At 47.1% G+C, this 26,265-nt stretch overlaps 1 protein-coding gene across 1 annotated transcript in view; it reads left to right on the top strand.

The window, feature by feature from the left end:
• Positions 1-26,265, top strand: part of CACNA1B (calcium voltage-gated channel subunit alpha1 B) — a 251,358-nt gene that overhangs the window by 74,256 nt on the left and 150,837 nt on the right. The window contains exons 4-7 of the mRNA XM_042879063.1: positions 19,004-19,095; positions 21,653-21,805; positions 24,836-24,838; positions 25,958-26,145. Coding sequence (XP_042734997.1) covers positions 19,004-19,095; positions 21,653-21,805; positions 24,836-24,838; positions 25,958-26,145 — 436 coding nt within the window. The remainder of the gene's footprint in view (positions 1-19,003; positions 19,096-21,652; positions 21,806-24,835; positions 24,839-25,957; positions 26,146-26,265) is intronic.

The raw sequence follows: 26,265 nt of genomic DNA, 5'->3' as shown, positions 1-26,265 counted from the left end.
ACGCTCTGCTGATTGAATGGTCTGCAGAAATATTCTGGAGTCATTCCTGGTGAGGAATTGCCTGGTCTGAGACTTGCTTTTGGGCAGTGCTGACATGTGGCTGCCTCCCAAACGCAGCCAGTATTCCCAGTGCAGGATGTATCTTACCAGCATTCCAATTCCTGTGTGACTTGTGGCTCCTTGGGGCCTTTGCTTCATCCCTGGGGTTTCTTTGCAGTGCCAGATGTTGCATGGCAATCCAGCTGCTCCTGAAATTCATTGGCTTATTTACGGGTAAGGAATTATGGAACAACTTCAGGAGCACTGTGCTGGCTTGCAGACCCAGGAGCTGCAGTTCTGTTAGCACTGTGAGGTACGTGTGATATACAGGTGGCTGCCTTTTGTTCTCAGTTATGCTTCTTTAAGACGAAAAGTCTCTTTCAGATAGAAACTGTGTGCCAATCTACAGTCCAGAGAACAGAGGGATGTGCAGGGTACATCCCACCAGCACAGACAGTGATGAGATCTCCCCTGAGCTCCCCTTCCCCACGCTGACCCATCCCAGCTCCCTCAGCCGCTCCCCATCACACCTGTGCTCCAGACCCCTCACAGCTCCATCCCATCTCTGGACACGCTGCAGGGCCTCCGTGTCTGCACTGCAGTGAGGCCCAGCACCGAGCACAGCACTGAGCTGCGGCCCCACCAGTGCCGTACAGAGGGACGATGCCCTCCTGCTCCTGCTGGCTGCACTGCTGCTGACACAAGGCAGGCTGCCGTGGGCCTTCTTGGCCACCTGGGCACACTGCTGGCCATCTATCAGCCAACACCCCCAGGACCTTTTCCTTCGTGCAGTTTTTCAGAGTTTGTAGCACTGCATGGGGTTGTTGTGACCAAAGTACAGGACTCAGCACTTGGTCTTGAGTTTCATCCCGTTGGCCTCAGCCCATTGATCAGCCTCTCCAGATCTCCCTCTATAGGTCCTTCCTGCCCACAGCAGATCAGTGCTTCCTCCCAGCATGGTCTTTAGAGCTTTCATCTTGTTGGGTTATGCACTCTTTCGCATGGGGATTTGGAGAGGCTCGGGTTGCTGGTAGGATTAAAGTGAAGCTGGTCTGTGCTTAGGGATGGAACAGCTCTCCTGTGGGCTGCCAGTGCAAGAAGAAGGCTGAAGCCTTACAGGTTCGTCAGGATGGAACGTAAGAGTCCTTTGGAGAGATGGGGTGGCCCTGGCCCTTGTGCTCATGGACTGGGAGCAACGATGGTGTGCAGGTGTTGGCCTGGTCCAGTAGATATTGATACCTGTTGACCCAGGGATGGCACAGCTCTGCCACTCAGTTGTCTGCTGCTGCAGTCAACTGGCAGTCACCCACCAGGATCTGGCTATGAGGAGCCAATCTCATTAATAAATAGCTGCTGGGGACAACGTATTTATCCCATCCTGAGAGCATGTAACACTAGAAATTGCAGTTTATGATTTCAGAATTAGAAGACAGACCAGAGACAGCTGATGTGGAGCAAGCTGGCAGTAGCAGGCGTGTGGAAAGAAAGGCTTTATGTTGACCAAACACTGACAGTGGATGTGGAGTGCAGGCAGGCTGCTGGTGTGGTAGGTTTGGGGTGTCTGTTTTCAAAGGGGTTGTAGGACACTGTAGGATATAAGATGGGGATGGACATGTGCAATGCCTTTGTGTGAGTTGTCCGAAGGCAGTGGGGGAGGTGAGAACAACCTGCGGGCCAGCACTATTGCATTTTCATGTGGGAAATGTTTACTTGTGAGGCGAGGCAGTGAGGCAGCAGGCTGGCTGTGAGCTCTGGGCCTCTGCTGAGCTGGGCAGCAGCTGCTGACAGAGCACAAGCTGAAACGTCCAGGTGCTACAGCGTTCAGGGATTCAAAGAAAAGGCTGATACTCAGATCCCCCAGCAGGAAAAGCTCCCAACCTAATGCCCGCATCTGTTCTGTTTGTGAAACAAGGACCTCAGATCAAGGGACTGAAACATACGACTTTTCCCCCTCTATCCTCTCAGCACTTGCTAGCAGAAAGCCAACTGCCTCTGCTCCTGTACCCCACACCTCCTCCTTTGCCAGAGGTGACGGTGGGGATGCTTCAATGATTTCTTTTTGGCAGGAGGAGCAGAGAAGGACAAGACAAAGCTCTAATTATAAAGCTGTTCTTGCCAGATATTTCATGCTCCTAATTGCTGACACAGGCTACTCAGGGATGTTTTTCTCCCTCCTTTCCTGCCTGAATAAATAAGTAAAGGCGGGTTAAAGGATGCTCATGTTTCAGAGCAAGCTGTGTGACAGATGAGAGGGATGTTTCCGCCAGTGCTTTGGCCTGATCTTTTCATTGCTGTGCTGAAAACCACAGGGTGAGGGTGGTAGGGATTTATTGACTGGCCAGGGGTGGCAAGAGACAGCTTGAACGCTGAAGGTGCAATTCGACTTAATCTTTCCAGCAAAGGGAGGAGATGAAAGCCTACAGATGAGTCAATTATCTGGGCTGCAGAGCTTGGTGACCGGCAGGCTGAGATGTGGAGGAGGATATGCTGACCTTGCACCCTACGGCGAGGTTGGGCGGTGTGATGGAAGATGATCCATTGTTGAGGTGGGACCAGGGAGGGGAGCATCCCTCAGGGCTGCTGAGGGGCTCAGAGGAGAGCCTGGCCCAGGAGAGATGGTGTGCAAAGTGCATGCCACATGTTTGTCCTTTCAAAATTGCTTGTTGTGCAGTTGTGGTCAAGGTAACCAGCACTGGCTGTGCTGCAGAGAGGTGCTGACTCTGTCATGGCTTTTCTGCAGGTATCGAGCTGAAGTTCTCATGGAGGTCACCTCATAAATGCATTTTTTCACTTGAAGTCACGGCAGCTCCACAGCCCTCAGCCTTTCCCATGCCTGGCTCTGGTGTCAGTGAGGAGCGCTGTGTCTGTGGGGAGGCTGGAGATGGCAGGGGTCTTTACTGCCTAAATGAGTTCTGCTGTTCCTGCACTACTGCTGGTGCCCCCTGGAAATGATGAGCGAGACAGATCTCCAGATAAATGAAGGATTGAGGAGGTGTTTCTGTAAGCACACAAGGTCTCTAAATTGCTGCGTTAGAAGAACTTGGCATTGGATCGCACAACTGATTTTATCTGCCTTTACTTCTCCTCTGCTGCATCCAGATCCATCCAGCTGCACTCAGCAGCTACATAGGGAGAGCTGTTTACAGGTTTGATGTCTTAAGACAATAAAACACCATCTCCAGCCAAATCTCCACTCCCGGTTGCCCCATCTCTGTGTAGTTGGTGGAAAGCCACTTTTGAGCCAGTTTCAAGAACTGGCTGCCTGTGCTGGTTTTTCTGTTGCACTGGGAGATGTTGAGTGGTTTTTAAAGCAAAGACCAAAGTTTTGAGATACTTTAGTTTCATGGGGAGGGCATGCAACAGCTGAAGCTGATGTGTCAGGTGGGAACCAATCCTGATGGGAGTGTTGCAAAAAGCTGTAGCCTTGTAATTTGGAAAGCTGGAAGAAAGGCTGGTGGCCGTTCCATAGAGGAGGCACCATTTGGTCAGTTATGCATTGGTAAAATATAGTAATTTTTCAAAATGTTCCACAAAAGATTATAATTAGTACAATTAAGCATCTTAAATGGTAATTTTATTCTACTCAGCAATGGTACAAAACACAAAGAAACTTCTGTGAAACAATGGATCCACTGCATGACAGCCAACATCTTCATGTTGTGATCTGTACAACACGTGCTTGTTTAGAATTATATTTAGCTCATTCAGTCCCAGATAACTTCTTATCTGCCGGAGAAGAGCCCTTGTGTTACTTCCATACTTTGGAACATGAGTGAGCACAGAGGCAGCTGTGGCCCAAATTGTAGACAGTGTGTTTGGGAGGAGCTGCATGTGGACGAAGGCTTGGGGTACACATAGTGCCATTAGATTTGGCACTTGGGAACATGGGTTAGTGGGCAATATTGCTGTTAAGTGGATAGTTGGACTGGGTGATCTTAGAGGTCTTTTCCAACCCTAACAATTCTATGATAACCTTGCAGGATGCTCTCTTTGTGCCTCAGTTTCCCCTTTCGCTTATGACTTGCATGATACATCCAACAGCACAGCAAAATTTGGTGAGGATGGGAGAGCAGTCACTCTCCTTAATTACTAAGTCAACCTGTATGTGATGAAAATGTCTTTTTAAAACATATCTCTAACCTCTGTGACAGTTCGGAACCATACAAAAGAGTGAGATCTATGGGGCAATGCTTTGAAACAAATAAATCTATTTGCTCCTGGGTACTGCCAGAGCAGCAGCAGCAGCCAGGAGCTCTGATGGGCTCTGGTTCAGGGCTCTCCCTCCCCTTTCTTTCCTCCACAGCCTTCATCCACTGCTTCTCATGCACTAAACAGTCAATTAGCTTTCACGTTTCCCAGCGATTTCGTGGTGGCTGGCTCTGTCACTACAGACAGCAGCTGGAAACTTCATTACAGAAAGAAAGCATAAAGTTGGGTGGGAGAGGAGATAATTACCTTTCTAATATAATTATGGTTGGGCTGGTTGAGCCTTTTATCTCAATCTGTGTACTTCTAGTGGTGGCACAATAACAGGCCAGGATTAAAATTCACTAGGTTATCTAGGCCTGTGGCAGGCAGGGCTGCTTTCTCCTTGCAGTGGAGAGGAAATCTGTTAGAGGGGATTTCATGGTTGGCATTTGGGGAATGGGGTGATTTTTGGAAGAGGAGGAGGAGCCCTTTGGGCTATTGAAGCATCTCCAAGATGCATCCTCCAAGGAAGGTGCAGCGTTGTGGAGGAGAGGTTCTGTTTGGAGGTAGTTCCATCTGTGGTTGATGTGAATTGGTCTTTGGATCTGCAGCACAGAGAGGGTCTGCTCTGATTGATCCAAAGCAATTTCCCCACTGAGGCTATTGTGCCATGCTGACATGTCCACAGCTTGCTGTGGGGACAGGTAACAGGGACTGGTGTCAGCTTTCTGCTTCCCATACTCTCTACTGGCAGCTGAACTGCTTCTATAGAATTGATTAACCCTATAGAAAAAGTATTTTTTCAGTCCTCTGTGTTGCTGTTCTACTCCCCTCTATCCTTGATGTGCACAAGAGGGAAGAATGGTTGTGGACAGCTGATGAGATGGCAAAGTGCTGAAAAGGTCAGAGTGGTACCACTCACTGTTATCTTTCTCCAAACATAAGAAGCATTAAAATTCTGCTGTCTCATTCATGTAACAAGGGAGAAAGTTGGAACAAGAAAGCAAAATGAAAAGAGGAAGATGACTTCCATCCTGCAGCTGGGCTAGGGGAAGGGACACAGTGAGAGCTGAACTTTTTGGTGCATCCAAACTGGGTTGTGTCAGGTTCTACAAGAGGTACAGAAGTTAGGGTTAGACTCTGCTCTCGGATCACAGTGAAAAAGCTGTTTGCTGGCAGTGAGCAGAGCTCTGGGCTCCTTTCTGATGCAAGCTGAATAAATGGGAAGGGGGTACCTGGGGAGATGCATTCTGATTGCATCCAAGCATCTCCATGGCTGATTTTGGGAAATTTCAGGCTGAAATGCTCCTTCAGTTTTTCCAGCAGTGTGGGACCTGAGATAACATGCCAAATTCTGACTCTACCCCAGCCTGTAAATTTAGTCATCTGCAAAACCCAGATGCAAACTTTATCACTCCAGCTCCACCTGCGCTCTTGGCAAACCCAAGCAAATTGATGTTGCTTGGCAATCTCCAGCCCCTCTCTTTGCTCCCTTGCTTTTTTCCTCCTCCCACAGTCTCAGTTATCCCCTTTTGCTGGAAACTTTGTTGGAGATCTGTGTCCTGCATGGTCTTGCCTTCCAGAAGGAGGATGCATCTTGCCACGCTGTTTCCTTCTGAAGCAAGCTTTTCCTTGTCCCAAAATTTTATTCACACCCAACATCTGCTTCCATCCCAGATGCTCAGAATCTCACCACGTCCCAATGGGAAGGCAGTATGAGCTGCTTCAGGTGAGGGCTGTCTTTCTTCAGCCTTGCAGGATGGCTACTGAGAAATTCAGGCTAATCCCCAATCAGAAATATCAGAGGGAAAATTCCCAGTTCCCAAAGATTTCTTTCAAAATGTAGAGCTTCCCCTGGGAGAGTTCAACCTGATTTTAAGTGGAAATGCCTGCTTTCAGCCAGCTGTACAATATCATTGCAGTTAGAAACAACCAAATAAAAACAAAATCTGAAGTCATATTTGAAGACGAAATCAAAATGGTTTGTTATTTCCCTCGGGAAAACTGAAATTGATGTTTCTCTAACAGTACACTTTTTTTTATTATTTTTTTGGGGGGAAAAGGGTATTTTTCAGCTCAAAAGCCCTCTTTCTTGAGTGCTTTTTCTGAGAACCAACAACACCTCTGGATTTGCTTGGGTTGTCGCCTCTAAGATGCCACCTATTTGCACTTTGCTGTGGCTGCTCTTAATGTAAGAGTTACACAACACAGTGTTTTGTACAAATTCTTCTGCTGTTTCTTAATTGAGCTGCTGCTAAGAATAAGATGGTAATGACACTGTGCTGGAGCTCTTCAGAGCTGTTGGTGGTGGACAGAGCTATGGACTGCTCCAGTGAAGCTGGAGAAAAAGCAGAATCGGGACAGAAGGAAATGAAATCGGGTCCCAAAACAAACTATGGACAGTGGTTGAAGGAGGGCTTAAATTTTTTACAGTCTTTCTGTCTCTGTTAGTGTCCCCCCAGACCTGCCATGGAGGCATGCCATCCTCTGCTCTCAGCATGCAGTTGCCTCTGCTTGTAGGGTGGTGGAAAGAGGCAGATTTTTGAGTGTGATGGGATTTCCCAGCTGGGGTGCCGTGGAGACCCAATGTTGGGTTATTTCATTTTGCTGTATGGAGTGATCCGGGCCATATGTGAGGCTTCAGTCCATGTTGGAGTGTCTCCTTCTGTGCCAATGTGCTTAACTATTATGCTGTGTGGGGTCTAAAACAGTAAGTGGCTCCTTCAGGAGGGATGTGGGAAGAATGGCTTCTGATTGCCATCTCCATCCAGATTTTAGCTGAAACATCTTGATTACCATTTCTTTGCTGGAGCTGAAGAGTGCCACATCTTCCAGCCCTTCTTTGTTATCACTTTCCTAGCTAAAAAATGGGTAAGTTTCCAGAGCTTTTTCAAATTGATCTTGGTCCTATCCAAAGCTCATCTTCAGAGTCTCCTGGGTGGCAGCAAGGATTTAGGCAGGGGTGACAAGTCCCACATCTCCCCCCAGCGACGCCTCATAGTGGCACTCCACACCTGGAGCTGCTTCTTCCCATGGTTTCCAGAGCTACTGGAGCCAGGAATCACTCAGACATCAACCAAGAGGGAAGGGGATGACTAAGCAAATGTCAGAAATGCTTACTCTGGAAACCACGCTGTGTCGTCCTGCACCTTCCCCAATTGGAGCTTAACGCTGTCTAGACGACGGTCTGCTCTGTGCAAACTCCATTAGCTGATGCTGGCGGGCTGGAAATGTGCTTGGAATGCCTTTGTTGCCCCAGTGCTGGATGCAACCTCAGATCTTCTCTTCTGGGGGTTTTGGTAATTGGAGAGCAGCCAGCTGGGTGTTGTAATGGCAATGGGTGCTGTGAGCAGGAGAGATGATTTGGGAGAACAGTGGGCAGAGATAAAGGTTGGGAGCCAGTCAAATGTGTAGCATTCACCTTCCTAAAAATGTACAAGAGGTGTATTATAAAGAGAAAACAGAAGCACGAGGTGAAGCAGTGACTTGTCTTGCCTTGCTCACTTGGTGATTAAACTCAGGTCAGGTGTTAAAACCACTCTCACTACTCCTCAGTGAACTTGACCCACGCATTTTGGATGCCAGAAATTGCCAGCGCTGCTTTTGGTTTCCTTTTTGCTACTTACACTCTTCTCCATTGGCTGCAGAGATGATTTAGCTCCTAACTAGACACTTAACTCTGGCGCTGAGAAGCTAGGAGGGATTTCTGGACCATTTCACAGCAATAGGCTGTATCAACAAAAAGCATTTGATGCTGTTGGCCCGCATCCCAAAGTCCTCCATGCTATATTCTCATGCACCACCTTGTCAGAAAGCTGCTGTGGGTTGCAGGATACTTCTTGCCTCTTCTGCAGCTGAGAAATCCCCCACAGATCTCGCTCTCCTACTCCATAATTCAGACCTGCCTTTGTGTCACGGGGGAACTTGCTGCAGCAAATCAGTGGTGCTGATGAGCACCCGCTCCTGCTTGTATTTCAGAAGCTGCAGGCAAACTTGCCTGCGTGGTCAGTGCAGTAAAATGAAACCCCAAATACGCAAAGCTTTGTGCCAGCACAGCCTCATCTGGAAAACTGCAGCTTCCATCTCTGCTGGCTTGTAACTACCCAATGGGCCCAAGGGGACTGCCCTGGAAATTTGGAAAACACAAATGTTTGCTGCTGCAAAGGGACCTTCTATGTCGAGTTTCAGCCCAGAGCATATATTTTTTAACGGCAGGATTATACAGTCCACAGACATTGAGCTCATGATGAAAATACTGCCAGGCTTTTATCTGCAGCAATTCCAGCGTTCTTAACAGCCCAGTGGAGAGCGAAAGCCTCCGTTATCTGAACTGCCAATTAATTTAAGCACATTTCCCTCTCCTGATATAAAGATGTCGCTTCTCTGCGTCGGTGACATTGCTTTGGCCTCTGAGGTCAGCAGGCTCAGCTCAGTGTGACCTGGCAATGCTGATCTGCATTGCTGAGCCTTGGTGCAGTTATGTTGGTTTCAGGCAGCAGAGTGTCATGTTGTGGTGGGTGAAAAGAAGGGGGAGAGTGGGGAGAGAGTGGACAACTACAGTATGGGGTGGAAGAGGTGCAAAGAAGGGCTCATAGGGACTGTGGTTGTAGGTATGGTGTGTGTTGGCATTGGTGGGGGTTCCTGTGGTCGTTGCACGCAGAGGATGGCAGCAGCTACGCTGTCTTCTCTGAAAAACCTTGACACCAGGCCGGTGCATACCTGGTGTATCCAGGTGATCAGATTTCATTGGCAGCAAGTGGTCTTCACCTCAGTTCTTTCTATCCAACAACTTTGGTGTTTTTCACTCTTGAGTAAAGTAGATGAGTGCTCCTCTCCTAGATGCTGTTACTCATGCTCTACAGACGGTGAATCTAGTCAGGCATCCTCTTGCTGCTTGCTGTGGTCCTGCAGGGTCCCAACCCTGGGCACAGACGTGCCAACCAGACCCTTTCCCATGGTCAGGTGGGAGAGGTGACAGAGCTGAGACCTTGCTTGATGTCAAGATAGAGCACATCCAAAATGGTGGTGTATCTCCTTGTTCCCGGAGCTTCGTTCAGTGTCTGGGAAGGCTGATGGGATTTCATATCTGTCCTCCTCATACATAAGAGCTTGGGACCTGGCTTGTGTTTGAGTAGTGTATGTCCAACTCTTCGGGTGGGACTGACCCTGCAGCTTGACCCAGCAGCTGCTCTTGCAAGGGAATCCCTATTTCTGTGGCATTATCTGTGACGAGTGGTGAGATATCTCACGCTTAGCAGTGGAACAAGGTTAAAAAAGTCCCGACTAAACTTTACAACTGACACAGGCTCAGTCTGAGTTGGGATGATAACACAAATAATTCCCCAGTAAATCTGGATGATGGAGCCCTGCATGCAACGGTGCAAGCAGCTGCGTGCAGCCAGAAGAGACTTTCTAATCAGGCACGAAGGTTTCTGGGAAAGTCTCCTCTGCGTTGGTCCTTCCCAGCAGGGTTCAGGTACAGGCAGAGCACTGCTGATGTGCAGTTGCTGCTGAAATATATTGTGTCGTGGTTGCAACACGCTGGGCAGAACCTCCTCTTCAAGGCAGCTCTGCTACAGGCAGTACTCACCTGGGACTGTTCCGACCTTCACCAGATTCAAATCTTGAGTTTTATCTATGCTAGATAGGGAAACAAGGGATTTTGTCTGTCACGGTCCTGAATTGCAGTTCCCCAAGCACCAAGCAGATGAGCTGATATAGTGAAATTATCCTAAAAAACAGAAGGGGGGAAGTTACAATTTCTGTTTGCAGTATGGAAGGAATAAATTCTGACTTTCTCATGTCCGCAGCCCAGCTTGCAACAGGTTTAAAGCACGGTGCAGATGGCTATGCAATTATTGCCAACATCTACTCGTTATATTAGATAAGGCCCTGGGTTTATTTAGGAGAAGCAGATGGAGGGAATACACAATATTTTAGATGTCTTGGCAAACTGTGTTTTCCTTAGAACAACATTACACATTTGCTGTGATAGTTCAGACCAAAACAGAAAATAATAATAATTAAGGAAAAGAATTCTATGAAAGAGGGAAACCAGTGCCTTTTGGGAGTGGCAATCAGATGTGCACTAAGGAAGGGATATTACCTTACATGTCTTTTGGTATGAGTTGCCTTACTTTAATCCTCATCTTCAAGACCCCTATGACAGAGGAGATCTCATGTGAAAGCCATCATTTGTCGTGTCTTGTAGATTAAAGTTTGAAAACATGATCCCATGTTTTCCTGCCTACAAAACCTGAGGAGTCAATGCAAATAGCCCTAATATAATTAGTATTCTTTAGATGTCTAGTAATTATCAATCTAGCTTTGTGGATTTGGGGTCTGACTACTTATTTCTGGGGTGTGAACGCTGGTCAGGCTTCAGCTCTGAGCAAGGAGATTTGGATGTGGAATGCATGAGGGGCAGCTGTAGTCTGGCTCAATTCAGCTCCAGCATCGATTCGAGCTAAGATGTCTGGGAAGGCACAGGCGAGGAGGGAGCTGGCACACCTTTTGGGGTGTGATGTGATGGTGTAACATGAGCAGCAGCCGAGGGCATTCGCCATGTATCCAGGGAATAATGACACAACTATCTGCTGTCCAACCACTCCTGAGTTCAATGTTGGCTCCTATCCACTCTCAAAGTAATTAGCTAAAAGAACTTGTGAACTAAATGCTCAACGTCTCATCTTGCTTCCAATGCTTGCAATGGACTTAAACTGGAAGTCATGAGCACGGTGCCAAAACCAGGTCATTAAATTAGCTAGACCCCTGCAGATGGAGGCTGTGTTCCCATAGAAGAACTTCCCAGCTGCTAGAGGAGACATAAGGAAACACCAAGCAGCGGTGGGTGCTCATAAACCCACTAACCCCATTTGATGCTTGATTGGCATATCAACTTATACCATCTCCGTGGTCATCTCTCATGATATACAAATAGCAGCTTGACTTGAGTGTTTCTCATTGGGCATAGCATGCTTGTACTGGAAGGAGCAACACAACTAGGCTACAGGCAGGCAAGGGGCAACGACATACTGGTGGCTTGTTGTTTGTCAGCATTTTGCTACACTGTAGGGGGAAAAAAAAGAATGTTTTTGAGGTTCTGGTCAAGCTCTCTTGCTAGGATGGTTCTGTTCAATTTGTATGCTGTTTGGGATCTCTGGTTGGTCAAATGCATGAGTATATCTATGCACAGATGTTGATACTGATCCATTTTTGTCACTTTGCAGCTTGCAGTGATGCAGTGACACCAAAGTGTTGCATTAACACTTGTTAATGTTTAGGAATTCAGGACTGCACCATGGCAGAGCAGAAAGGAGAAAGATGGCTCTAGCTCCAAAGATCAGCCACCTCCTTGTGCTGCTTCCTGGCACTGTGTTCAGAAGAGGATCAGGCCAGGGAGGGTGATGATCACTGGTTGATGAGAAGGCGGAGCGCATGGATGCAGAAGAAGGTCTTCCCTCCATGCGTGCCCTCAAGAAACCAGTGCACGGCTTGGCAGGATCGCTTTGGGAAGAAAATCCAGCTGTGTAAAGAGGCCCAAAAGACAGTCACAATACAAGGATCTCCCTTTCATCCTGACTGGTGTGCACAGCACTGCCAAATATTTTTCTTCTCCTTTGCACCTGCCCCTCAATGATGTTGCTCTCCGTTTCTCTTCTGCTTGCACCAGGAGAGAAGGCTGAGCTCCGTTCTGAACCTTTCACTGTTGGCTGGTTTTGTGTATGTGTTTTTCTTCTTTCCTTCCCCCAGCACCAGTGTAATTTGACAGTGATGACATTTTCTGCTCAGCTTCTGAACAGTTATCACTGGGGACTGGCCAAATGCAGAGGGTGTTGTGGATCTGGTTCCAAACAATGCAGGTTTTGTCACTGCTCCCAGGGCAGCCTGGCAAGGAGGCTGGGTGGGTCCTGTGATGATGGAGGGCTGAGATGTGCTTTTAGTGATTCAGATCTCTCCTGCAGTGTCCTTGCTGCCCTGCTAGCCCACCTGGCAGAAAAACACATTCCCCCATCCACCTACCAGCCGTCCTCTGCCCTTTGCCCAGTAGAAGCACAGTCACACTCCTCCTGACTTACTGAAATCTAGCATCTAGTTGGGGAGATATTTTTCATGCACACAGGATTTGAGGTTTCTTCCTTTCTTCCTTTCTTTCGTCAGGCAAATGGCAGCTTTAAATCAAGTCAAAAATATTTGTAGGCTTGACATGAACTGCTTTCGCTAAAAAGGAAAACACATTAGAAGTCAGAATAGTTCATTTTAGAATTTGACAAGTGGAACAAATGATCCCAAATGTTGTTTCACTGCTTTTTTTTTATTTTTTTATTTTTTTATTTTTTTATTTTTTTATTTTTTTCCCTTTTCTGACATAAAGTAAAAACACTTTGAATGTTTTGTTGAATCTGACATTTCCCTCCCTCTCCTGTTTAAGAATCTTGACCTGCTGGCTGGCAATCCTGCCTGCAGCAGGAGGTTGGAATTGGGTGGTCTTTAAGGTCTCCTCCAACCCAACCATGCTATGATTCTATGACTGTAAGCTACTAAGCTAACCCCCTCTGTTTTCCTGCCCATACCCAAAAGACTGTGGGATGCCAGGAAAGTGCTCTGGGCTCCCAGTTCCTGCTCTCCTCATCCTCCGGTGCCAGGAACAAAATTCTCAGATGCCCATTTCCAAGGACAGAAAGCAGTCATCTCTCCTTTGTAATGTTAATTTAGCAAGACTCAAGGTATGACCTACTTTCCAGCCACGATGAAGTGCAGGATGGCTTTAACTCCTCTATGCTCAGATTTCCCAGTGTATGCTCAGTGAAATGATTTGGACACACGCATTTTCCTGCCAGCTGCCATGGCTTACAGCAAATGAGCCTCCTTTTATACTACGTGCCATGGTGTGTTGATGTCTTTCCTGCTTAGAAGTAACAAGGACTTATTTGAGTAATTGCATCGTTGTAACCAGAATATCTCCCCTCATCCTGGGCAGACGCCAAGCCATCAGCCCCGTGCTCTGCAAAGCCTCATTCTTTTTGTTTGAATGCTGCACGCTGCTTGGCTGCAGACTGTCTCACTATAGCAGAGGAGCGTATGCCTACAGATGCTCCTCTCCCTTTTATCTCCCTGGAGCCTTGTTCAGGAATTACAGTCGGGAAAATAGGTTGCAGGTGGTTTGGGGAGGGGAGCAGTAATTCTGCTCTCATTTTGCTGTGTCTCTTCCTAGGACTCTGGAGCATGTCTGCCATGCAAAGAGGTTGCACTGGTTTCCAGGCTGCATTCTGTATGCTGAAAGCCAGTGACAAATTCAGTGATGCCTACAAAGGAAAGAGTTGGGATGTTTTATACGCTGTTGTAGGTGTGCTTTGAGGGGAAGGAGTAAGCTTAGACCTGCAGGTATTTGGATGCTGAGATTGGTGTTGGCCATGAGGCAGAGAGCTGGCAAGCAGGGTTCTTCCATATGGAAAGGCCCAGGCACAGCTGGTGGGGACGTCACCGATGTGGAGTGCTGGAGCCAACAGTGGGACCTGTTCATGCCATGAATTAATCAGTGCAATTAGCATGCCACATCTACTTATCGGATCCGACCCGGTGTTGACTGTGTGTCATTGGTAGTCAAGATAAAGCTTACGCACCGTGAAATCAAATGGAGTGAAAGAGGGCATCTTTCCAGCAGCTCTCAGCCCTGCCTGCATGCAGCTTTGTGCTGCAGCTGGGAGAAGCAGGGCTGGCAGTGGGATCCACGATCTGATTTTGGCTCGCACTGCAGCTCGGGTTGTGAGCTCTAAAGGAAGGCTGGGGAAGAGGTGCTGCTTGAGTGTTCAGCTCAGTAATGGAGATGTTCCATCCTCCTCCATAACTACAGACATCTGCTCCTTCCAGGGTCAGGAAAAGTGGTCAAGTGGCAAGCACAGAGGTTGTGCAGTATGGAGCAGCAGGATTTGCTTGTTGGAGAGTGCCACAGAGCCGATAGGACTATAATGCTATGTTGTCTGATATACGATAAGAATCTGACTTGCTGGGTAATAAGCTTTTATGGTTCCTGTGGATGTTACATCCAGTTTCAATCAGTTGTCACAGCCTTTCATTTTCCTGTGGATGAAGCTTATGTTAATTTTCCTGACACCTGGAAAGGTGTACTTTGTGACTCCTTGTGGAACTGTGAGTATTTCATGAGTGTATGCTTCTTACATTGGACTGGTTGGTGCATACGTGTGTCAATGCTCCTTTAGTTTAGAGCCCAAAATCTAGAAAGCCAGGAGTCCTTTGGCCTGGTTCTGACCCCAAATAAGGCTGATTCCCTTCCAAATTGCTACTACAGCATCTGAAGTAATCAGTCCAGAAATGTGATGATAGTGGGCTGGTGCCTGAGTCAGAGCAGAGCCATTTGCTGTGCAGGATGGACATTGTAGCCATTCGAAATGCACCCAATAAAAGGCCTGTCTGGTTAATATGAATTGAAAGGACTTTTTTTTTTCTTAAGGCAATGAAACTTTTTGATAGAATCTTTCATTTCAACATGCATGTACAGTTCTTTCCAACAAACTTAAGCTGTAAATTTGTCAAGCATTTAGATGGTTGCTTGTGGGTTCTCCAGCACTGGGACATTCATCTACTGCAAGCACAGTGGCAGTGGTCCTGATGGTGGTGTCAGCTGCCGTGGGGCTGGGGTCTGTTTCTGTCTCCTGGAGGAGAAATCAGACAGAAATACAAGGGGAAGACCACAGATAGAGATGTCAACCAGCCATGGGCCGCCCATAGAAAGGGGAAGCATCTTTAAACTGGTTGGCCAGTATTTCTGAAGAGCTACCACAGCTGACAGCCATCAGTATTGGCTCCTTCAAGATAGAGAAGAAAAGCCTACTTCTCCTTCTTCCCATTGGTTTCAGTGTTGGTGAAGGACCTGGAAATCACTGTGGCCCCATGTTTTGGGGTCAGTGCTGCCAAGCTGTCTGTGTTAGGTGGGGTTGATTCCATGGGCATGATTTCGTGGTTGCTGTTTCTCTTCACAAGGAGGCTTCTGTGCTTCTTGCAAACTGGATCTTTTTCTTTTCTTCTTTTTCCCTCCAGGAAAGCTGTCTCATCAGTATTTAATCTCTCTCCTAATCCCACTGAAGAGTTTGACTCAGTTCTTATGAATGGGCTTTTCTTTTTCTGATAAGATGTCTGAAAAAATTGCTCTTTCCACTTACTTTCTAGGACTAGAGTTTACTATAAATGAAAAGATTCCATTAAAAAATGCCTATGTTTATACCAGTGATTTCTCCTCTAGCAGAACCCGGTGTTGTCCAGCAGAGACACCTACTTGGAAGTGTTAGTAATTCTGTTCTTTATCTTGCTGCTGTTTGCTGTAGCTTTGTGTTATCTGCTTGCAAGCAGACACACCGAAGCTGCTGGACTCACAGCCAGCCCCGGTTCTTTGGCGAGCATCTCTTGTGGCCTCCAGTGTGATTTATGGACAGTGATAACAGGAGGTAGCAGTGATATGAGGCAGCTCTGAAATGTGCAGCATCGCGTGGTAATGTGTCTTGTGGAGCCAGTGCACAGAAATACTGAGCTCTCAGGTACTTCCAGAAGCGGATTGCTAATTATTTATGTTAGCATAATGTTCAGGAAGGACACTTCCCCTCTGTTCCTTGCATCCTTTTATACCCAGAGGAACGAGCTCTTTTTATAACTGACTCCAGGTTTTCTTAGAACAAAAGATTTGGGGCATTTATCACAAATTTGGCCTTTTTGTCTGGGAGCAGATGTCAGAGCTTGTTAGTGTGGAGGTGGTGGTACAGAGCGCTGTATGCAGCCAGCTTCATATTACATGAGGAGCAGCGTGCAGCAGCCCTGAGCACTGCTGAGCTAGCAGGATCCGTGCCCAGATCCCTAGAGCGGCAGTAGCATATGAGGAAGAAAGGTCTGATGGCCAGCCTGTACAAAAGGGAAAAGGCACAGAGGTATTGTTGCACTCAAACAAATGCAAAGAGAGCTGCAGTGTGTTTTACAGGAGATGCGAACCCTCAGACTTGGGTTGGAGCAGACCCTCCCCACCTGTCTGTGCCAGCAATGGTTTCCAATTTCTCCCACCATCCAGGCTGTGAGAGGGGAGCTGGCAAGAAGTGACTGCTGATGTAAACAGCCTTTTGTCAGTGTAAAGCAGTTCCAGAAATGTCTCAGGAGCCCCAGGCCAGGATGAGTCGTGTTGTTGCAGTCAGCCCCAGATCCTACCTGTCTTTTTCCCAGAGCCAAACTATTTGCAAAGCCTACAAGGCTGCAGCACCTGGCTGTCCTTGTGCAAAATGCATTGCTCAAGGCTCAACACCCACCTGGGCTTTCTCACCACCTGCCTCATTTACCTGCAAGTCTCAACTGAGGGCTTTTAGACCCAGAGCTGTTGTCTATTTTACCACTTCGTACCCTTGTTCATCCATTTCTTTCACTGGAAGTGGCATTATTTAGCTTGCTGCTGTGTATTTCTCTCTCTAGGCAAAATCTGTCTGGGGTTTTATGGTCTTCCAGTGTGGCTGATTCATGAACAGAGTTGGCAGCTACAGCTCAGCCATGTAGACATGGACAAGTCACAAGATCAGACTGAGATCTGACGTGATCCATGGACCAGCTCTCCAAATACAGGAGATGGCAGGGTATAGTGTGCCCTATATTATTTAGCTAGGGAATTACAGCATTAGTGATGTGGGAATTAATGAATACTTAGGGTTTTTGACTAGGGGAGGTTGCCATGGGTTGTTTTTTTAATACCAAAACCACTGAAGAAGACAGGACTGGAATGAAGACCTTCAGCCATTGATGCCCTGGGACTATTTGATGGTGTCCCACACTTACTCCTGTTTTGTCCTTGATGAGCTCAGAAGCAAATTAATGAACATACAGAGTATCCCCCCCCATTCAGCCCATGGCACAAACCTGCCTGATGACAGCACAAATCCATCTTAGCTCGCTGGAGACTAATTGTGCTTTTAGCAGCAACACCTCAGGTGGATGTTCAAGATTATCTTTCAGTGTGAAGTGTGCATGGTTCCCTGGCTGCTGAGGTTTATAAGCAAGCAATTATGTTGTGAGGATGTAAGGAAGGGAAAAGAGGAGCAAAATCATTGGCATGAGAGCAGAACGTAAAATTAAAGTCTCTGAATACAATAGCCCTTGGTTTAAATCATCTCCTGTTGCTTCTGCTCAAATTGCACCAATAGAGCTGATATAACACGAATTTTCAGGTCGTGGAAATGTAGGAGCAGGTGTCCTATAGAATAGACACTCTGCTCCTCAGGTTCTGGCTTGCTGCTGCCTCTGTTGCCATCCAGCATCTCAGCATGCTTTTTCCTGATCTCCAGCACCTCCTGCTGATTGAGTCTGGCCCTTTCCGCACAGCAATGCTGAGCCTGCTCTTCCCTGGCCCACACTTGGCAGCAGCACTAAGTCAGTCAGTAAGTCAAGGACAGGACTTTTATTCTGGAAACTGTGAGCACAGCCCCATCCTGCATGGCCACATTTTCCATGGCCCACTTTGCCAGACATCCTGCATAATGCATACTACATAATAAAACGACATGTTTCCTTCTGCATAACTCTGATTTTGTGTTTTTATGGCAGCTGGCCACTTGGCTGAGAGATCAGCTACACGTTATCAGGCACTGAGCAAAACGGGCAGGTGGAGGCTGATCTCGGGTGCTCTACACCTCTCACAGTGTTTCTGTGTGTTGCTGTGAGGGAAATGGAAAATGGGAAATGATTTCCAACTAAAAGAGAGGAGTCTGAGCTTGAGTGTAAGGAAGAAGTTTTTTACATGAAGGTACTGAAGCACTGGCACAGATTGCTCAGAGAGATGGTGGATGTCCCATCCTTGGAGATATCCAAGGTCAGGCTGGATGGGGCTCCAAACACCCAGTTGAGCTGTAGATGGTTGAAGGTTCAACCATCTAGCTGTAGAACCTTCAGGAGAGGTTCAGGTTGGATGTCAGCAAGAATTTCTTTTCTGAAAGAGTGATGATGCATTGGCACTGGCTGCCCTGAAGGTGGGGGATCACTGGAGGTGTCCCAGAAACCTGTGGATGTGGTACCAAGGGGCATGGTTTACTGGGCAATGTTTGATGATGGATGGTTGGACTAGATGATCTTAGAGCTCTTTTCCAACCTCACTGATCCTGTGATTTTATTATTCTCTTCCTTTACTGCATCCTGAAACACCAATGCGATTTCATTTTCTGAAACTACTCCGTTTTCAAGAATCATTTGGTTTTGGGACCTGTATTTCTTCTTAGGGCCATGTGAGCATATCAGAGGAAACGCGCCTTACTCTCTGGATGTTCTCCTCAAATAAGATTCCCTGAGCAAAAATTAATTTTGCAGAGATAAACTGTATAAGCAGAAACTTCTTTAAATATTATGAAACACAGGGTATGGGTACCTGAGGGATCTCTGAATTTATTGCAAAAGGCTCTGGCAGGTAATTTCTAGCACAGCTGGGGGGGTTCTTTCCCTCTCACTGTCTTAAAATGGCATGTGTTCTCTAAGTACAGGGTGCTGTTTCGTAAGGGCCAGAGCCAGACCCACTCTAAATGCAAACAGCCTCATAAAGGTGTTGTGGATTTTCCCATGTCTGAGTAAAGCTCAGCAGCTCAGGAGGAGCACGCAAATTACTGGTTTTCAGCAGATCCAATGAATGACAGGTATAAAAACTGAAGCAGCCTGAAAAATGCCCCAAATCCATGCTTTGGAAACAGGAATTTGCATTTTTAATCCCGTTTTCCTTTCTCTTTCCCTTCTCTTCTTTGAACTCTAGGATTCTAGCAACTGCTGGGACCGACTTCGACCTGCGGACCCTGCGAGCCGTCCGTGTGCTGCGGCCGCTGAAGCTGGTGTCAGGAATCCCAAGTGAGTGTCATGAACCTGTCGCCTTCACAGCCAAATGGGTTCTATACCTTTTTGGGGTCTAACATGCTTTTATGAACAATATGTTCTTCCCTCACACTTCCAGGGCTTTGGGTTTTTGCTGTCCCAGTTTTGGTACGGCCATCTGATGTAGTTCCTGAATTCTGCTGGTGCGTGGCAGGGTGTTGTCCTGGGACTCCTTTGTCGTTGGATTTGAACTGTTTCAATTCACACACAAAGCTCTGAGAACAGAAATTTACAACTTTCAGACCCCTTGCCCTGACCTTGGAACTTCTGACTGATTTACCAGCCCAGTAACTCACAGAGGGAAAAATCCTAAGGCAAGGAACAGACAGGACTCAGTCTTACCTTCTCATTGGCACTTGGTCTATTTTACATGCTGATGTGAAGGGTATAATGAGGATAAATCGTGCCTTGCTTATAGCTTGAGACCACCCAGCACCAACACCACTCCTTGCTGCTCTTTTTGAGCAATAGGACAGGAGGGAATAGCCTCAGGTTGTGCCAGGGGAGATTCAGGTTGGAAATCAGGAGAAACTTCTTCTCTGAGAGAGTGCTGACCTCACAGAGGCGCTGGAACAGGCTGCCCAGGGAGGTGGTGGAGTCTCTGACCCTGGAGGTGTTTAAGAAACATTATGTTGTACTGAGGGAGAAGATTTAGTGGGAAATATTGGTGAGAGGTGAACGGTTGGACTGGATGCTCCTGGAGGTCTTTTCCAGTTTCTCCATTTCTTGGAGATGCTGTGATTCTACGATTCTTTGTCCTTGTTCGCCAGTTGCTCTGCACAATTGGCTGTCAGGAGTGTCTTTCATTTCTGGATGTGGAACAGAGAGGTCTTCTCTCTAGCAAGAGCCAGTGAAAGGAAACCCCTTAGCTCAGGGGATGCTCTGCTCTGCTTTAACTCCTTGCCTGCTGGCTGGCTGCTACCTTGGGATCAAAACGCCACTGCTGTAGATATGAAGCAAAGGTTTACACTATGCACTAACAGCAAATTTTCCCCAGATCACCATCCTTTCATGGGCAAGGCTTTAGTCTGAGTGCCCAAATAGGTCAGGTCCTTGGTTAGTCTAAGAAAGGCACTACTTACTAACATACATCTAAAAAGGAGATGCTGTATGTTTGTTGTGTCCGCGTCCAAGGATGCTGGAGAAATAAGGCTGGGGGAAAAGCTGATTTTTTATTTTATTTTATTATCTGATATATTTTTTATTCAGGTAGCTCAGGATGTACCTTGTGCACCTGAAATATTGTCTTCTTCCTCCATGTACTGCAGTCAGTTCAATAAAAGATATTGCTTCTGCTGATGACTGCTATGGGGAAAAGGGCCTCAAGTCAGGGAATGTTGACTTAAATTACTTCCAGCCAACACAAGGATCAGCTCACTGAGTGTCGAGGAAAAAAAATAAAGGGCTCAAGTGATGATGTGTTTACAGAAATGCCAGGCCCTGGTGTCCCTGCTAGGGGCTGTGATTCCTTGAGCTGTTGTCTGGGTAAGGTGTGCCCTCCCATCTGCTGGCATGCCCTGGACCTGCACAATCATAACCATAGAATCTCTTGAGTTGGAAGGGACCTTTAGAAGTGATCTTGTCCAACCCCTGGTGATGAACATGGACACCTATAATTCCGTGTCTGCATGGCTGGGGCACCACCACCTCTTTGGGCAACGATATTTTCCTACATGGCATTATTTGATTTTATTTGATTATTTGATTTGAAAGCTGTGAGCACTGTGCATTTTTTCCCCCTGTAGTAAATGTAAAACTGAATGCTCATTCACACAATCATCTTACATGCTTTTCTTCTACACTCTGGGTACTTCTTCCTCTCCAACAGATCTCAATGCTTTTTTTTTTTATCCTGTATTGCCCTCAGAGTGCCCTCAGCAGTGCAAGGTGGTGAGACAGCGATGGCCCTTCCTTCTCAGCACCTTACAGCAGGCCACCAAGGTGGCTTTCAGCTGCCAGTTATTGCTGAATTTATTTTGTTATGTGCGTCTGCATGACGTTATCTGACACCTCCATCTCGCCTGCTTCTCTAGCCTTATCTCCCCTGGTTTTAACTGAAAATGAGTTTTAGTGCCTGTGAAAAAGCTGTAGATGGAGAACCCTGGGAGAATGTTTGAGTCTGGTTTTGTTCCTTTTGCTTCTGTGCTGGTCTTGTGGAAGCGGACCTCAGGCAACTTGCACTGTCAGGGGAGATGCTGTAAGGGCCTGGCTGTAAGTTGGCCCCCAGCTGAATTTGGGGACTCCACCAACTGCAGGGAATGTCCTTTTAAAGTCCTTTTGAGTCTCTGAAGCTTAAGAGACCTTTGAATCTGGGATCTGAAGAAAGGAGATTGGAAAAAGATAACTTCCCTGCTTCCGTGTCTGAAATATTGAGCGTGTGAAGGTTTCTTTACAGCGCCCTAGGAAAGCAGCATTGCATGGAGTTCAAGTCCTAATCTGTCCCTTAGATGCCCTGTGTCCCCTGCCTCACCCCCCTGCTCCAGCCTTCATTTTCCTTCCCTCCCTGATGACCTGTATTTCCCTGTCCCTGCAGGTCTGCAGGTCGTCCTCAAGTCCATCATGAAGGCAATGGTGCCTCTGCTTCAGATTGGGCTGCTCCTCTTCTTTGCCATCGTGATGTTTGCCATCATCGGCTTGGAATTCTACATGGGGAAGTTTCACAAAACCTGCTTCTCTAATGAGACAGGTGAGTTTGGAGCTTTGCTGCCATCCCAGTGTACCTCGTGGCACTCAGAGATCCCATCCTTTCCATCTCCATTTCTATCTCATCCATCTCCATAAGATTCCTATTCCCATCCTGTTCTCATGTGGCTTTTCCTTTCCCATCTTTACTGAGTTAACAGACTTCTGTTCACCCTGTGCACCCTGGGATGGATCCTCCTGCCACTTCAACACCAGCTCTCGGTGCTGCTGTCAGTCTACCCAAGGATGATACAAGGGTGTTCAGGGCCTCCTGATTTGTTTCACAATCATCACAGAATCACAGAATGGTTGGGTTAGAAGCCAACCTGAAAGATCACCCAGTTCTAACTGCCCTGCCATGGGCTGGTTGCCCCCCACCAGACCAGGCAGCCCAGGACTCTATCCATGGCCACAGGCACCTCCAGAGAGGCATATAATAGATATAAAGAAACAAATTTCAATGGTTGCAGCCCTCTGAAGGGCAGCTTCTTATTTCAACTTGTTGGTCTCTGCTTGGTATCAGTGGGTTTAGCTCTGCAAACTGCAGCAAAAGGGAAATTTCCTTGCAAGATCTCTTGGACAAGTTGTATGGGTAGCAGAGGATGTCAGTGCCATTGGTAATATTGAAAAGGTTGGGAGTAATCCCAAAAACTGAAAAAAACAAACAGGTAAATAGATGAAAAGCAAGGAGCCCTCTGATGGAGAAAGGTTAAAAATGCCCTTCAAACAGAGCAGAGCAGGGAGCACTCATGAAGGTGAATGAGGTGGACAGGAGCAGGCACCATGCAGCACTGGCAGTGCAACAGGTGCTCAGCTTCACTGAACTCATTTCAATTAAAATAAAAAAGCCTTTTTTTTTTTCCATGTAATTTTTAAATATTCCTGCTATAATAGCACTAATAGGTGCTGATTATCTGGACTAACCACAGATGAAAATATTGTTCCTGTCTCCAAAAGATGCAATTTAAGGTATAATTGACTGTCTTTAAAGCACAGTCTTGTATTTTCAGTGATTATCACTAATAGGTCTTCATATTGATTTATTATGTGCATTCAAATGGTAATAAAAGAACATCCCAGCCAAATCTCTGGGCATCCTTCATGAGGGTTTATAATAAACAACATGGAAACAGTTTAATGTATTCAGTTTACACAGAGTTTAGCAAAAAGAGGGAGAAATTGTTTTTTTGCTTATGTTCCTAAGAAACATTAACAAAACAGAACACAGCTTGTACAGGACAGTTGGGTGTTTAGAGATTTGTTTGTGAGCAGCAGAGTGATTCCTAGAAGAGATGGAGTTTCATAGAATTACTGAGGTTGGAAAAGACCTCTCAGATCATCCAACCCAACCGTCCACCTACTGCCAACATAAACCACGTCCCTCAGAGCCACGTCTCCACACTTCTGGAACACCTGCACCTCCCCCCTGGGCAGCCTGCGCTGGTGTCCAACTGATCTATCAGAGAAGTTTTTGGGCTGGAGAGATAGGAGAGGAAAACTGCTTTGCTGTGTGTGCGTTTTGGTGCCAAGCAGAAAAGGTTTCATCTCACTGCAACGACTGCAGAGGAACAGCAATAACGGTGACCACAGAGGTGCAGGAGGTAGCAATGCTCTCGCTGAGATGGCAAGGAGAAAACACTTAAGAATAACAAGAAGAAAAGATCTGCAGTTTGAGCAGCACTCTCAGATTTTTTGCGTTGCAGCCCTAGAATGAGCTGGGTGAGTTCTTGCATCCTCGGCTTGCAGGCTGGGAGCACTGGGCTCTGCAGTTCATTCTCTGCTGGGGTGGCTGCATCCAGTGGGCAAAATAATACAGATATATTCATATTTCCTCCCCAGAAAACTAGTTAGCTTGGAATGGAAAAACAAACCCCAGCACTCTGCTCTCTGCAAACAACCGTGACATCAGCAGTGACTGAGAGGTCTCAGTGCCAAGCTGGGGGCTGAGAACAGATTTTGTCACTGTGCCCCATGGTGTGCAAGTGACTGCTGCTTGCTGAGTGACCCCCAGCCAGGAATTGGGAGTGCAGCCAGAAAATGCTGCATGTCACATCTCTGCCCTGCAGCACCTGGCATCTCAGCAGTGCAGAAAGCGGCTCTGCTTACGGGCACTGAACCCTATTTTTCCCCTCCCCTCATTGTAGGGTGAGTTATGGGGATCGATGCCACCTGCTTTGCAGGAAATGATGCTTCTGGAAAGGCAGCGAGGCTTCCTGGCTCTGCAGTCCCTGAGTGGAGCAGCAGAGCATCCCACAATGCTGTCAGCACAGCCTTTTAAACCCTAAGTGCTCATCAGATCCAAAGAGGTGCATTAACGAGCACAGGCCTGAGACCACGGGCTCAGACAGCTGACTTCAGCATGCGAATGTGAACCTCGTTAAAAAGATGACCCGTGTCAAAGGGTCTCAAATTGGTGGATGAGGACTTGCTCACATTGGTGTCTGTTCAAATCCTCCACGTGAGAAACCTCTGGAGATTTTTTCCTGGGATTGGGGACCGGATGAGGGCTATCAGTCATGAATTCATGTCGTGGAGGGAAGAAAGTGGAAGTGTCAGCAGTCAACGTTGCTGTAGACCTGTGAGCACGGAAGCCCTGCAGGAACAGACTATGACAGAGGGATGCTGGGGACCAAAATATGGCAAAAAGTTCATTTGAGGCTGACGTTTCAGGCTGGGCTGAGAAATGGGTAAAAAAATTAGTAGCTGTGTATTGTCTGGTGGGTGCCAGACTTGTTTTCCTCTCCTGGCAGCCTCTGTGCAATCTTGCTCTGCAGACACAGGACAGTTTTTAAGCAGATGTCCTCTGCATCTCACTCAGGCCAAACACTCTGAATCTGCTCTAAAAAAACAAAGGACATCACATTTACTTCCCATTTTTTCCCTGGTGTGCTCCCTTTCCTCATCTCTTTACCCCAGCTATGGGGGTAGGGACCAATTCTGCTCTGTCAATGTCTTTCTTTCCAAGAGAAAAAACTCATTGCTTTTTTAGAGCAGCAAAAGGCCAAAGAGAGAGATTCTCTATTAGAGCTCACAGACGGTCAGCAAGAGCCAGGTTTGATATTTCTTTGCACAGCCCTGTCTCACCAACCCCTTCCCAAAGCCTGCAGTGACCAGGGTGGGAGCTGGGGAGCGATGCCCCGCACTGAGGTGTTGAGTCAACAGGAAAAGGCTGCACTTACACACACATCCACATCCTGCAGCCACGCTGATGGGTTTGTTTTCCTCCTGCAGGCTTTGCTCTGTGGAATGATTATTCCTAATTATTGTTAGCGCTGATTTTGTTTCTTCCCCCTGGTGAATTTGATTTTGTGGAGTTTGCTGCTCCACCACCATATCGTGTCACTTTTAAAACCATGTAGTATTTCCAGAATTGCAACTCTGTGTAAGCAGGGACGTTGCTTGGTGTATTTATTTACTTTGAAAAGCCAGCACTTTATTTTTCCAAACTGCTCTCTGCTGGCGCTCATGATGTCTCTGGAGGGATGCAATGACTCACAGCTGGCACTGGAAGACGTGGGACACTTTTGGCCATCCCCAGCGGCCCTGAACCATTGCAGACTGCTTCCCCCTTTGCATTGCCTGAACCAAAGCTCAGTGGAGCAGCCCCATCCCTGCTGCTGGATGCCGTCTTTGACCTTGGGGTAGAAACATGGAGCTTACAATGAGACTGCAGCTGAGCAATTAGCTATGCTGTGTGAAGCTGCATCCGTATCTCACAGCATCTTCTTGTACGCAGCCATTTCCAAACCTTTGATTTTATTTTACTGCACTATTTCTTTTCCATATTGCTTCTCATTGGTGGCACCAAGAGGCATGGCTCAGTGATGGGACTCAGTAGGTCAGGTTGGACATGGTGATCCTGAAGATCTTTCTAACCCAGATGATTATGATTCTGTAAATGATGTGGCTGAGCACTGGGGCAAACTGTGGGCAGTTCAGAGGTAGTTCTGCTCCGCTCTGCCACTTAACAGCCCCTTAAAGCATGGCAGTATATAAATGCTTGCCCGAGTGTAACATCTTTTACATGCCCAGAATGGCACCAAGGAATCGTGAAATGCAAACCAGGTTCATCTCATGGTGCAAAGAGGATCCAGCAGTTCCAGCTGCTTAGCTGGCTTTGATCAGTAAGTTTTTCTCCCTCTGTTCTCCTGCACAGGTGAAGAGGTGGGAGATTTTCCTTGCGGAGAGGAGCCTCCTGCCAGGCAGTGCGAGAGTGGGACCACCTGCAGGGAATATTGGCAAGGGCCCAACTATGGCATCACCAACTTTGACAACATCCTCTTTGCTGTGCTCACCGTCTTCCAGTGCATCACCATGGAGGGATGGACCGACATCCTCTACAATGTGAGTCTGCAGCTGGGGTTGTAGGGCTCCTGGGTGCTGGAATGCACTGCACTAGTTTGAGAACGTTTGTGCAGGGAAAAATAGAAGTCAATTTGTTTGGCTTTTTTTGGCTTTTTTTTT

This window comes from Lagopus leucura, unplaced genomic scaffold (assembly GCF_019238085.1).
Source record: "Lagopus leucura isolate 7727_CA_CO unplaced genomic scaffold, USGS_WTPT01 Super-Scaffold_100022, whole genome shotgun sequence".
NCBI lineage: Eukaryota > Metazoa > Chordata > Aves > Galliformes > Phasianidae > Lagopus > Lagopus leucura.
Note: the sequence above shows the minus strand (reverse complement) of the source record. Positions and strands in the feature narration are given on the sequence as shown.